Source organism: Neovison vison, chromosome 2 (assembly GCF_020171115.1).
Source record: "Neovison vison isolate M4711 chromosome 2, ASM_NN_V1, whole genome shotgun sequence".
Lineage (NCBI taxonomy): Eukaryota > Metazoa > Chordata > Mammalia > Carnivora > Mustelidae > Neogale > Neogale vison.
The window spans coordinates 220,921,274-220,935,611 of record NC_058092.1 but is presented as its reverse complement, the minus strand read 5'-3'; the positions used below and the strand labels follow the sequence as shown (position 1 = coordinate 220,935,611).

The 14,338-nt window shown below is 37.7% G+C and overlaps 1 protein-coding gene across 2 annotated transcripts; it reads left to right on the top strand.

Moving 5' to 3' along the window:
* Positions 1 to 31: 31 nt before the first annotated feature.
* SMNDC1 (survival motor neuron domain containing 1) lies at positions 32 to 12,359 on the top strand. 2 transcript variants are annotated; one of them, XM_044240486.1, is made up of 6 exons: positions 32 to 222; positions 1,430 to 1,549; positions 6,420 to 6,562; positions 7,165 to 7,326; positions 10,420 to 10,573; positions 11,050 to 12,359. In XM_044240486.1, the coding sequence occupies exons 2-6, from the start codon at positions 1,430 to 1,432 to the stop codon at positions 11,185 to 11,187; spliced, it is 717 nt and encodes a 238-aa protein (XP_044096421.1). In that variant the 5' UTR covers positions 32 to 222; the 3' UTR covers positions 11,188 to 12,359. The 2 variants fall into 2 exon arrangements, with proteins under 2 accessions (XP_044096421.1, XP_044096422.1); XM_044240487.1 differs by lacking the exon at positions 32 to 222 and adding an exon at positions 4,239 to 4,426 and having other exon boundaries at positions 1,472 to 1,549.
* The last annotated feature ends 1,979 nt before the right edge of the window (positions 12,360 to 14,338 follow it).

Here is a 14,338-nt window from a genome sequence, read left to right as displayed (position 1 = left end):
CTCTCGCGAGACTTGATCCGCTTCTGTCTTTTCCTCCTTCCAGTGCCCGGCTTTCTTCCCCTCCCCCCCATCGCCGGCCAAGTTCTCCCATTTCGGACAGAGTCGCCTTGTTGTTACCGCGGAGATTTTTCCTACTGCAGCTGCTGCCGCTGTTGCCGCCGCCACTACTGGGCTCATTTGCCCCGACCCCTTCCTGTCGCCCTGCCCCCAGCCCCACACAAGGTAACGAAGCCGGCGAGGGCGAGAGCAGGGCCTCGGGGCCTCGGCCTCTCCCTAGTTGAAGCCGAGGCCTGAGGCCGAGGAGCCGGCCGCGTTAGAGAGGCCTGGGCGCCGGCAAGAGTCTTAGGGGCCCGGCCTCTTCTGCCACCCAGAGCTGGGCCCTGAGTGGCCCCGAACGCGGCCAGGACCTCTGTACGGTGGCAACGACCGGGGCTAACCCGGGAAAGCAGTCGGGTGGGGTTGGGATGGGGAGGCCTCAGCGGTTCCCTGCGGAGCGCGTTTGGGGGTGTGAGGCTCCGACGCTGCTGGGGTCCGCTCCGTTTGTTTTCCGTTTCTCTGGAGCTTGAATTGAATTCCGAGGTCTGGTTGTGGCGGGCTTTGAGGTGTTGGGTGCCTGGCTTAACTCTAGCCCCTTTGGAGCCCTTCCAAATTCCAGGCTGTGGTTGGACGGGACTTGTAAGACAGAGAAGGGTCCTCGGAACCCGCGCGTGTTGTCTTTACAAACCGAGAAAGGAGTCCTGTATCTTATTTTCCGGAAAAGAATGAGGCAGATTGGGTGAAAGGCACGCTCCTTAGAATGCCTAAACGGGCCAGTGGTTGTGCCGTTTTCTTTAATGAAGACGCTGCATCGGCAATATTTTAAGTGACCCGGTGAAACATTTTTGCTCTGGAGAAGAGCTTCTGAACACACTTACCAATTAATAGTTCATGTAGAGATTATTATCTATGTAGTTAGTCCAAAAGTCATATATATTTTGTTTAGGAAGTCTGCCTTAGGGCTTAGAAATATTTTCTTCTTAAATCTCGATTTTTTCCATCAGGTTAGTGCTTTTTAAAAATTTTTCCCGGCGAAGATGTAACAACCTTGTTAATTGAGCCAAATACAGTGTCTTCCCTGTTACAGGAGTTTAAAGAAGATTAGAAATTCTCCTTTTTCCTTTTGCCTTAGCTGTTGTCCGATAAATTCCACACAGAAACAAAAACAAGTTTATAATCTGCGGAATCCATTCCCTTGAAGCTTGGATTTGACTCACAGCTTTCCTCAGAGCTAAGAGTAAAGGTAATGGTAATGAGTTAAGTTGCAGCAATGAATTATATTAAGGAGTTGGGAGCAAAACTGGTAAGGATTAAGTCAGGCAGACAGGGAAAATTATTTTTTTATGGTGTTTTTGGTTGTTTTCCTGGTCTTACCCTTTTTATTTTCCCCCAGATGTCAGAGGATCTAGCAAAGCAGCTGGCAAGCTACAAAGCTCAACTACAGCAAGTCGAAGCTGCATTGTCCGGAAACGGAGAAAATGAAGATTTGCTAAAATTAAAGAAAGATTTACAAGTAAGTATAAGAGGACACTAATAGTTACTTCGCTTGGAAAAAGTATTTCTCTGTTTTTCAAATGATTTATTGCTTAGAAGCCAAAGCACCATTTGGAGGGGAGTGTTTCTTCTCCTTTCTTCCCGTGTGTGCATGTGTATGTGCACAGGGCGCACGGCTCCCAGTGGTAGGGTTGCTTCCTCAGTCGTATGCATCAGAATGAGTAAAGCATTGTTCTTATGTAAATCTTGTATGTTCACACAATTTTAAAAAATATTTGAATTAAGTCTCTGTCAAACCTAGAGAAGAGGTACATATAATTTTACAGTGGAGAGTGCTTTTATTTTTAAAGATCTGGCAAAGGAAATCTGAGAAGTAGCTAAAAGAAAACACATGGAATTAAATGTTACCTATACTGGTATTAGAAAAAAACAAATGTAGAAGCATTTTATAAATGATGAAAACAATGAGAAAAATATAACCTGATTAAGAGTCTTTTTAATGTCACAAGGTTCTTTGAAAAATTAGAGAATGTGTGTGTGTATGTGTGTGTGTGTGTGTGTGTGTGTTTCAAAGCTAGCAGGTGAACACCTTGTATTAAAAATACATAAAGATATCTAAAGAGATACTTGTTTTCTGCATACATGTTACGTAATATTTGAATTTAAGGCTAGATTTTACATTGTAGTTGTTGACACTTGTTGAAGTTAAATTGAATGGGTGTGGAAAGATCTTAATTTGTTTTGTTTGTCATGGGAAAATTCAGTAGGTATGAAACTTGCCTTTTTAAAACCTGCACTTGGGGTTTCAAAACAAAAAAAGATATAGTACATGTCTGTTGCTTTTCAGAACACGAGGTTGATTAATAAAAATACTGTATATCTATACATATGTATCACTTCATTTTAATAAATTTGAGAACTTAAAATTTTGAACCTGATTTTTTGAAAGTTCTAAAATGTGTTTTGATTTGGTGATTTTTCTTTACTGATTCAGTACCAAACTAGAATCATCTTTATCTAAATCCTTTCCCTCCCTTTATCATCCTCTTGCCCAATAAAATTAATATTTTAGAGTTATTAGAACTGCAAATAAATGAGACTTATTTGAAATAGGATCCAGATACAGGACTTTGAAAGAGTTTATCTGGGCATAATTAAAATGAGTTGAGTATTTTCAGGTTCAAGTTGTGGAATTAGGATAAACTTGCCTGAAATTGCAATAGTATGTAATTTTTGAAAACACAGAAAACCAGGACCCCTCTTCAGTATGTAGAAGTCAGGCCAGTGATTTGAGAGTGCTAGCCAATACTAAAAAGATGTTTGGGGAGCAATTTCTCCCACTCCCAGACCAATTTTCTGTTTACCTCAAAGAGAAATTCTGGCATGCATCTTCTTCTACTAGCTTAAAAGCAGTCTTTTTTTTCTTTGAAGAAAATAAAACATTGTTGATATTATGTATATATTGCTTCCTGGGCAGTTGGACGAAGGATATGTATGGAACTGGTAGAGGGGAGGTTGGGAGTGAAGGTTAAAACATTGTGAGGGGTTTTTTTCTTTTAATATTTCTAGAATAAACTGTCAAGAGTCTAGGCAGAATTGCCTTACTGTGACATGATCTTTAGTGGAAGTATTGTAGGGAGGGAGACTCTAGTGGTAGGCATTGTAGTAAGCACATAAATGTCCTTCTTAGGGTTCAGTTAATAATGACCTGGTGGTCATTGATCTGTGAAGTATCATCTTTTCTACAACCATTTAGAACAGCACTGTCCAGTAGAACTTTGTGTTGTGATGAAAATGTTTATATCTACTCTGTTGTCCTGTAGCTAGTAGGGACTACTGAATGTTTGAAATATGACTGGGGTAGCTGAAGAACTGAATTTTTAATTTTTTTTAAGTAGCCACTTGTGACTACCATATTGGATAGCACAGAAGCTAAGTTCTGAAACTTCAGATAATAATACAGAATGTTTTTCCTGACCAGTCTTGATCACAGTTTCTTTTCCTCTTATTTCGTCATGAAAACAAATTTTCCATATCTGTTTGCTAGATACAGGTCTTTTTTGAACTGAAAATTACTCAAAGATAGAAGGCATCATTAAAGATTAGATAACGTTTTGAAAAGTGTTTGGACATCTGCTTCCATCTACCGATTGTTGTCTCCATTGATTACAGTTAGAGCTTCTGTTTTATCATGGATTTTTAAAAAATATTTTTCCGTTTTATCTTTTCTCTGTTTTCTGGGATATATATATACCTCATGACTTCGATATTTAATTTTGCCTTTTATATTTGCTGAATACTTGTTCAGACTGATGACTGAGATTGTGGCCTCCTTTGTTTTGTGTTCCTTTAGTGGAATGTCTTTACCCTGGTTACGAATTTGTTTGCCCTTTCATTTATAACAAAATGCTTTTCTGCATTTTTTCAGTGACTTCATTTTGCCAGTAAGGCGTCTATGTTTATTTTTTTATGTACTGTCTTTCATATAGAATAAAGTTAACACAGCAGGCAGCACATTAATCTGCTGAAGTCCTAATTGCCTTTTTTCACTTAAAAAAGTGGATATAGTAAGATCTAGGCTAGCTACCTGACTAGCTCCCCAGGCAGTCTGTGATAATCACAAAAATAGTCAATTTATTAGGCTGTTTTGCTGAATAAACTGGTTCTAAAGGAGGCAGGGGTCAAGTCACTTGTCTCATATATTACAGTGGCTCTCTGCATCCCCGAAACGCCTTCCTTCAGTAAGCAGAGTGCTTGAGTGCACCCTTTGACCTGCTGATATGTAGATCACAACATCTGATGCTTCCTGGAATTGCCGATTACTGTAACTGCTGCCCATCTGTCGATGAAGGAGCAGTTTCAGAACTCAGACTTGGGGGAGGAAAAGTAATTAATGGTATGTACCTTTAAGAACCCCCTCATACATAAAATAGTTTCTCTAATACTTTGGTCCGTATGCACATGTAAAGAAAACATTGAGAAGGGTCTTCATAATTTGTTGGGAGGGGTTTATGAAACATGGCAAAATGAAAGGACTATTAGAGATAAATGCTTTTGGTTTTTTAAAAGTGTCACTTCAGGGCAGGCCTCTGAAAATTGTAACATGCACAGCTTTTCAGGACCCTTTGGTTAAAATGTATTTCCTTATGAAAATAAAATGGCAAGATGCTCTATGGTAAGAGAGGTAGAGTTTTAAATCTGAGACCTACAAATATAGAAATCATGTTTGTGCTTTAGTTAAATGTTTAATGATAGGGTTTATATGGGCTCTTGAGTCAGGCTTAGTAGATTATATTCTTGGCCCTAATAGTGGTTGACTAAAAACAAGACTGGATAATTTACTCTCCTCCTTTGTATAGTACGTGATCTATTTATGTGTTTATGTGGAAGTTCTTTGCTTTATTGCAAAGGATTGTCTAATAAAAAGATATTTAAATGGCTCTTTGGCACCTAATAAAATCTCATTAAAGATACTACTCTACTGAGTTTTTAACTCAAATCTGAGTTATTCTAGTTTTTTAGTTTTTTAATTCACAAAAATGGCCTTTCTCCCAAGGGCTTATTAATATTCCTTTTTTCTTTTTTCTTTCTTTCTTTTTTTTTTTTGAAGTCTCAAATATTAGTTTTTCAAAAATAGCCATGAAGATCTAGAATCTTGAGGAGAAAGCTAATATGTAATTTCTTGGTTACTGAACCAAAACTACCATTATAAAACTTCAATGGGAGCCATAAGAAACTCAGTATAGAGTTTAACTTTGCTACATTTTCTCCTAAAACACAGTGTGATGTATTAAGGTATTTTATATGCAGCTGTGGGGGCAGGTATGCAAGTTTTTAAAATAATCAGATACGGAGCTGCATTGCATAGGTCTTCATCAGAGTAAAATATAGTAAATAGGTAGCACAGTCTTATCAGTTCATGCTATTAAAGTTTTTTAACCAACCCTACCAAACACCCTTTAACGAAGCCAGTAAGTATAAGCCTGAAACAGAAAAAGTACTTGCCACACAGGAAGGTATTGCCTACTTGTGTGTTACATTTATTTTATTTTTCCCTTCTAAATGAAGCTGTGCTAACGTGCTTTATAGAATATTTTAAATCTAACCTGGTAATTTACTTACATAGATGGGGGGGTAAGTTTTACAATTAATGAATAGGAAGACTACTGGCTTTTTATATGTGCCTATAGAATTTTAGTACAAATATGTATGAGCAGGAACATTTTTATTACTAATAAGGCTGCTTCAAGAGGTTTGGGTTTTGTTTTGTTTTGTTTGGACAGGGGTGGGGAAGAACATGTTGGTTAGAGAGTTAATACTAATGCCCTGTAAAACAGTCCAGGTGCATGAAATATATGTGACAAGATAGGAGAAAAAAGTGATCTTGAGCCTAGTTTAGTCCTTCATAATTGACTATTTCTCATATTAGATCTATGTAGCTAAAATAGGCACTTAGAAATATTACATGATAGGGGTACCTTGATGGCTCAGTCAGTAGAGCAGGTGACTCCTGATATCAGAGCTGGGAGTTCAAGCCCCACATTGGGTGGGGCTTTTTTCTCTTGAAAAAAGAAATAATGCATGGTATAAGGCCAGGTCTACCCTTTTTTGTTAGTATTTGAGGTTAATAAGTTGAAAGGCAACTGTATGTATGGGTTTAAATCCTAGTTCCACCACTACATAAAATATTGTATCTTAGTTTCTCTTTGAGGATAATCATAGTACCTACATCATAGTATTGTTAATGAATTACAAATGAAAATGTTTAGTGTACTTAATAAATGGTATATGGTGTGAGAGCTGTTGTCATCAAAAACTGAAAACCTGTTGAAAGTAGGTGATACGTGAATTATAAAAGTAATATTTCGGTTTTTGTTTTTTCTTCTTAGGAAGTTATAGAACTAACCAAAGACCTTCTGTCAACTCAACCTTCTGAAACTCTTGCAAGTTCAGACAGTTTTGCTTCTACTCAGCCCACTCATTCATGGAAAGTGGGAGACAAGTGTATGGCAATCTGGAGTGAAGATGGACAGTAAGTGTAGAAAAAAACTCTAACTATAACATGAAATAATAAAACACAATGGTAAGAAGTTTTTATTCAGTTTGAACTACCCTGTTTTAATCTTCTATGTAGCCAATATGATTTGTAGAGCCAGTTTGATTCTTGGATGGTTACCACTGATGCAGTTTAGTTTTTAGCTTTCTATTACATTTTGGGGCAGTTGAAGGGCTTGGATCCTAGACAAGAGAAAAATCAAAGCCGAGGAAAATGAATGGGTAGCTTATAATCTTAATTTTTTCCTCAAATTGAAAATTTAGTGAATGGTTGGCTATCTTAGACTTAGGTGAAACATAGACACTTAAATTATACATATAAAAATATCTTAAAGAGACCGACTAAAGCACATTTAAAAGACCTATAAGGACTTTCTTGACAATATTTTGATTAGGATCCCTTTTTTCCATAGTAGATGGCTAATTCCAACCACTCTTTTATATTACCTTTACTAAAGAGCCAACTGATGACAGACATTCCGTTTAAGACACAGTAATAGTTGAAGCTCTACAGTGTAAGTCTTATAGGCTGAGTACCAAACCTTTACTCACCTGCTTACAGTCATGATATCTTTACAGGTGTTACGAAGCGGAGATCGAGGAGATAGATGAAGAAAACGGCACTGCTGCAATCACCTTTGCTGGCTACGGCAATGCGGAAGTGACCCCACTGTTGAACCTCAAGCCTGTAGAAGAAGGAAGGAAGGCCAAGGAGGACAGTGGCAATAAACCCATGTCAAAGTAAGTGGTTTTGACTTTAGCAGTTTAAGTATAGTCTTCCCCACTTTGATAGTTGAGGTAGAATCCATGCAGGCTAGGTTAAGGTAAAAAGGTTATAATACTCTTTACCATTATTTTGAAGATTAGCAGTATAGGGTCAACTTTGTCTGTCTGTATAGCCTAGGCCAACTTAGGCATACAGTGTATTTATTAAGAGGATACTATGTACCTCTTATTAAGCCAGGTGTTGGGTTTCTACCACAATGAAGACTCCAGCTTGGGCCTTGTCCTGATTGAGTTTATAGGCTAGAGAACGATACATAAAATTAAAGGAGAACTTTAATAATTAATACAGAAGTTATGAAGGGGGAACATAATGGGTGCTTTAAGGGAGCAAAGATACCTAAACTGCACTTCAGTCATCAGAGTAAATGTCTGAGAAAATGACATCTGGCATGTGGGTGGCTCAGTTGGTGAAGTGGCTGCCTTCAGCTCAGGTCACGGTCTCCGGGTCCTGGGATTGACCTCTTGCCTTGGTCTCCCTGCTCAGGGTGAAGCCTGCTTCTCCCTCTGCCACTCCCCCTGCTGGTGTGTGTGTGCGCATGTGTGCATGTGCATGCTCTTTATATATATATATATATATATATAAAATCTTTAAAAAAAAAATTTTTTTTTAATGGAGATTTGGAAAAGAGTTAGCCAGGTATACCATGAATGAACTTAAAGGTATGACCTTGGGCAAACTGCTTAACTTCTTTCCTTATTTGTAAGACAGGGTTGATAATCTCTACATTGTAGGGTTATAAGGATTAAATGTTAACATTTATAAAGCATGTAGCGCAGTTCTTGACATGGAATAAGAGTTTAGTAAATGTTTTAAGAAAAACTTTCAGGGGTGCCTGGGTGGCTCAGTCGGTTAAGCATCAGCTTTCAGTTCAGGTCATGATCCCCAGGGTCCTGGGATCAAGCCCCACATTGGGCTCCCTGCTCAGAGGGGAGTCTGCTTCTCCCTCTCCCCCTGCTTGTGCTCTTTGTCTCTCTGTCAAATAAATCTTTAAAAAAAAAAAAAACTTTTCAGAAAACTTTTTTTTTTTTAAAGATTACTTATTTATTTATTTGTCAGAGAGAGAGAGAGATGACAAGCAGGCAGAGAGGAGGAAGCAGGCTCCCTGCTGAGCAGAGAGCCCAATGCGGGGCTCGATCCCAGGACCCTGGGATCATGACCTGAGCCAAAGGCAGCGGCTTAACCCACTGAGCCACCCAGGTGCCCCTCAGAAAACTTTTAAAATAGAAAACAAGATTAGAACATGGAGGTAACAGAAACAAATTCCTGTGGTAATAACACTTGGGGCTTAAAAGTGGGTGGTTTGACAGGAGACAAGGTTAGAGAGGTCAAGGCCAGATTATGAGGAGCTTGACAGCCACTGATGAATTTCAAATAGAGGAGATATCATGCGATCGTAGTTGAACTTTCAAATAATCACTGACAGCAGAGGGAAGGCAGCTACTGATATGATCCAGGTGTAAGGTAATATGGCCTGAACCCAGGGAGCAGCGGTAGAAGGGGAGAAGTGTATGGTTTGAATAGTATTTAAGAGGTAGAATTAACAATATTATGGTTGGTTATCTTACACATATTTGCCCCAATTTTCTCTTTTTTGGATTTGTCACAGGTTTTTAAAACTTAAGTTGCTACTTGGGGCGCCTGGGTGGCTCAGTGGGTTAAGCCTCTGCCTTCGGCTCAGGTCATGATCTCAGGGTCCTGGGATCGAGCCCCACGTTGGGCTTTCTGCTCAGCAGGGAGCCTGTTTCCCTTCCTTTCTCTCTCTGCCTGCCTCTCTGCCTACTTGTGATATCTGTCTGTTAAATAAATAAATAAAATCTTTAAAAAAAAAAACTTAAGTTGCTACTTAAATATATTTGAACTTGGAAAAATTATACCACCTGAGTATCCTGATGAGAATATCAGATTGTAGAACATTGTAACATCTCTATTTTTTTTAGTCTTTGACATCAGTGTAAAAAAAAAAAAAAAACCACAAAAACCACACCTTGCTTCCTAGTGGTGATTATATGATGCACAGGCATCTAGATCATTTTGCCTCTTTTTTAAAGACCTCGTTCTTCATCCTTTTGGTGAGAAAGTCAGTATGTAAATTACTGAAAGTCAGCAGAAATTCTTGAGAGAGCTTTAGGCTCTGATCCTATATAGAAGAGTGTTTTTGAAAAACCCCAGTTTTTGTTTTTAAGAATTTTAAGCTGTGATTTTCCTTTATTCTCCTGTGCTTCTCCTGTCGAGGTGAAATAGAGATAAATTTTTTTTTTAATTTTTAAAGATTTTACTTATTCGAGAGGGAGAGAATGATCGAGAGAGAGCACAAGCAGGGGGAGCAGCAGGCAGAGAGAGAGAGAGGGAGAAGCAGACTCCCTGCTGAGCAGGGATTCCCAGTGTGGGACTCCATCAGTCCTGGGACCATGACCTGATCCAAAGGCAGACACCTAACTGACTGAGCCACCTAGGCACCTCTGCATCTCTTTTCTAAGTGCAGCATATTAAACTTGGTAACTGTCCATTTAGAAATGGATAAAGGTTTAGACAGCTGTTAATGTTAAAATTCATTTCTAAATGTATTTGACAAAAGCAGTGTCATAGTTTAAATATTTGATTTGAGGGAATGCCTAGGTGGCTCAGTCAGTTGAGCAACCGACTCTTGATTTTGGCTCAGGTCATGATCTTGGGGTCCTGGGATCAAATCCCAAGTCAGGCTCCGCACACTCAGCGCAGTCTGCTTCTCTCTCTCGCTTGGCTCCTCCCCCCAACTTGCACACGCTCACTTGCTTTCTCTCTGTAAAGTAAATAAATAAAAAATGTATTTGAGTAGGTAGTAGATTACAGATAGGTTTTGAAAGCTTCCAGGGATACTGTGTATTTCAAATAACATTTCTTAGTAGTACTGGGTGGTTGGTGGTGTTGGTGTTAGTGCTTCTGTTCATGTGATGTGTTAAGTTTATTATGGATTTTTTTTGTTTGTTTGTTTTTTGTACTGCTAAATATCTCTAAGGAAATCATCTGTTAAATCTTAAGAGTTGACATTAACTGTTATATCCACACAGAAAAGAAATGATTGCCCAGCAGCGTGAATATAAAAAGAAGAAAGCTTTGAAAAAAGCACAGAGAATAAAAGAACTTGAGCAGGAAAGAGAGGACCAGAAGGTTAAATGGCAACAGTTCAACAACAGAGCCTATTCTAAAAATAAAAAAGGCCAGGTTAGTATATCCTTTCATCGTATTTCATAAATTTGAAAAGTGTAATTGTCATTAAAATAACTTTAAAATGAAAAAGGAGATACATAGGTTTAAAAAAATAAATAACTGGATCTTGAATTCAAAATCCTTTTTAATCTTCTGTTTGGCTTATTGCACAGTATCTCTATTAGCCACTGTCTCTCTTGTAGAAACACTATGAGTGAGAGAGTTTATATGAGAAATTACAAAAGATCTAGATTGTTTTCCCTTCTATAAACTAAAGTTTGAGAAACTGTTTGCTACCTTACATACCACTTAGAGGGAGTATGATGAACCCTACCTGCCGTGTTAACGTGCTTATATGCTGGGCATCACTGGTAGATTTTATTTAAAAGAGCATTCCAGTTCCCTTTATGTGTACTGTATTTCTTAAGTGTATTTTGGAAATGTTTTCACCCCCAAATTAATCAGAATGGTTTCTGTTTCATTTCCACTAGGTAAAAAGGAGTATTTTTGCTTCACCCGAGAGTGTAACCGGAAAAGTTGGAGTAGGAACTTGCGGAATTGCTGATAAACCTATGACACAATATCAAGATACCTCTAAATACAATGTCAGGCATTTGATGCCTCAATAATCAGAAGAACTGTTGGATTTCATCTCTGCAGGGCTTTACATTTACCTTTTTATCCTTATATTTTTCTAAAGGTAAATTATTTGTTAGATGAGTAAGGAAGATACCATTGTCGTCCTTGTTTGACTTCAATAGAATGAAACTTGAAGAAATTGCATTTGATAACTGCTATTCATTAACTTTTCGTTACTACTACCAGTTTCCTCCCAAGTTTGTTGAATAAAGCAACTTTTCTAGATAGATGCTGCATAAATACAGCACTTAGATGAATTGTTGATTTTCCAAATATCAGGCCCTTACTTAATGGATGGTGTGTACTTTTTGTAAAGTCCTAACCTGGAATTTTCAGATGCTTTGAATTTGCCACACACTGTAGTAATTCACTGGAACAGCAAGGCAAAATACCAACCTAAAGAGATCTTTTTTTTTTTCCTTCAACTTGAACCTAGCTGTTGCTAATGAAGCCTAAAAGTAGGTTAATTTGATTAAAATTTCAAACTTTGAGTTTTTTCCTTCAATAATTTGTTTCCTAAGCTTATTAGGCTGTCTCTAAAATTGATCCAGCTCTTAAAACTTTTTCATTGAGTTTTAATTTCATGTAAGAACCATGTTTAGGACCAGCTTCCTTTTCTAAGGGCTTTTTGTTGTTTTCTGTTTTTGTTTTTGGTTTCTTTTTCCTCCTCCTTCTTCTCTCTTTTTTTTAAAAATGTTTGCGCTTTTCCTGTGTTGATCTTTCCCTTATGGTAGTGGTACCATTTTTTGGATGTGTAATGTTTATATAAGAAAACAAAAAAAGCTGATGTATAGCCCTGTATACAGTGTAGATACTATTTTTGTAAAAAAAAACAAAACCCACCCAAGGCTAAATTAATGAACAAGAGTACTGAATGTTTCATCATTAAAAATTTATTGTATTTCTTGTGCATTAATCTCACCAGAATTTCCCTGTATATTATGTTCATGTAGAGGAGTTTGTAATTTTTGTTAACTAGATCAAGTTGTCAGCATTTGTTGGTATAAGTGAACATCACAGTATCCTGAGTTGAGTTTAAGCCAAATATATGCATAGTAAAGTGTCTTCCTATTAATGGAAGATGGTGATTTTTAGGGTATGTGTTAATTTCAGTTTTTGTATGTTTAACTTTTATTAAATAAAGTGTTTTTTAAAATCTCCAGGGTGTGTTACCAGAAAGGTGGTGAAGTTCTAGCTGGCAGCATTGATACAGTGATTAAGCTTCAGTATTCTTGCTTGCATTCATCATTTCCACAGGCGAGAGTATTGAGTATGTGACAAAGATTTCAGTAAATCCTCGTGTACTTCGATTAGACATGAGAAATTGGATCCTCAAGGACAAACTATTTTTATCTTAAGGGCTTGTACTGTGTATAGAGGTGTTTGTACATTTTTAGTTAAAGGAGAAAATAAAAATTTTAAGACTTCAATATTCTGGCAAATTGAAACTTAGGGAAGGGAGTACAGTGTTGACAAGTAGAATTCTTTATCTTGTCCCTTCACCTCCCTCCCAACCCAGGAGGATCAGTTTTCCTTCCTGTAATTTATGGCCACAGGGTAGAGCATGTAGGACAGAATGAAAAGTGAAGTCTTTTTTAAATACAAGGCACAAATTAGGCAGTAGAGGGCTACTTAGCTTGAAGAACTCCTAAAAATATACTGTTCTTGTTACCAGTGTAACAAATCTCCTAATAATGGTATCTTTGAAGGATTGCAAGGGATCCCTTTAAATTCAGAAGCACTTGGAAAGAAATTTGGTACGATGTTAGACTACACAGGATGGGTTTTGGTGAGATCACCTTGGTACATTTGTTGGTATAGTAATTTACCTGTTATTTGTATAGGCAAGACTCTTGTGTTGAGACTTGTATCTCCTTTGACCCAAGGGCCTGCCTTTCTGCACATGAGTTTTCCTGGAGGGGCTTTGTAGGAGAGAGAGAAGGAATAATGGCCATACTTTATAAAACATTTAAAAAAAAAAAAATACAGCATGAGATCCCTAGTCTCTGTGTCAAAAGATGTAGATTGGCCCTTTGAAACGTGCTAGTGTCAAGTTAATGATCATGTTTCTGAACTAAACGAAAAGGATCCCTGGGGGCATGGAGCACCTTTGTCCTAGTGTATGCTTTCGTGAGAAGCATGATACCAGTGATATTTTACAAGGGAAGGTGGCTAAGTTCAAAACTCTAAAACCAAACATGACACTTTGTGATATATAGAACCCTCTGTTACAAAATTTAATGTAGTTTCCCCATCAAAAAGGGAGTCTTGAAGCTGAAACTCAGAATGAGTTCCTGACATGAGTGATACACAGCCTCCAAGTAGCTGTGGTTACACGGATCTTCTCAAAACTTGACATTTGACTTTGTTATTGATCATTTCAAGAAAGAACAGGCCCCATACCCCCCCCCAATAATAAATTTTAGTAACAATAAATTTAGTATCACAGACAACAAATGCTTTTTTAATTAACATGTAGAAAGACCACACTGGAAGAGCAAGGACTCTGGAGCCAGACTGCTGTTAGAATCCCGGCCCCTCACTTCTACCTGTGTGCCTAACTCTTCTTTGTCTTAGCTTTCTCAGCTGTAGAATAAAAATACCAGTTTCATTATGTAGTAAAGATGAGTGAGGTAATTAGTAAAGTGCTTATTAGAATACCCGAAATGGTAAACACAGTAGAAGTGTTTGCTATTTACTATGCAAGTGGTGATGGTGACTTGTTTTTCCTTAACCTTAACAATGACAATTCACATCATAATGGATAACAACGTCCATTGCTTATAATTTGAAGCCCATAATTATAAATGTATTACTGAAATGCTGTCAAATTACCAAAGTGATTAAATTCAGTACGTGCTAGTAGATGTTTAAATTTTTGTATTAGACTATTTTACGGCATGTCTCTGATGGGAAAGGTTATAATAAAGTTACCCTAATACTTGCTTGAAATTAAAAGAGGGATTCCTGGATCTGGGTCCTATTCCAGGCCACCAAAGTATATCTGTTTTTGACAAACACCAGAGGTGAGTGATTCTGATGTGCATCCCCTGAGCTAGAACCATGTTTTAGGTTAAATACAAAAACAGTTTGACTTTTGAAATGAAGGAAAAATTACTAACGGGCAATTTCCTTAGCCCA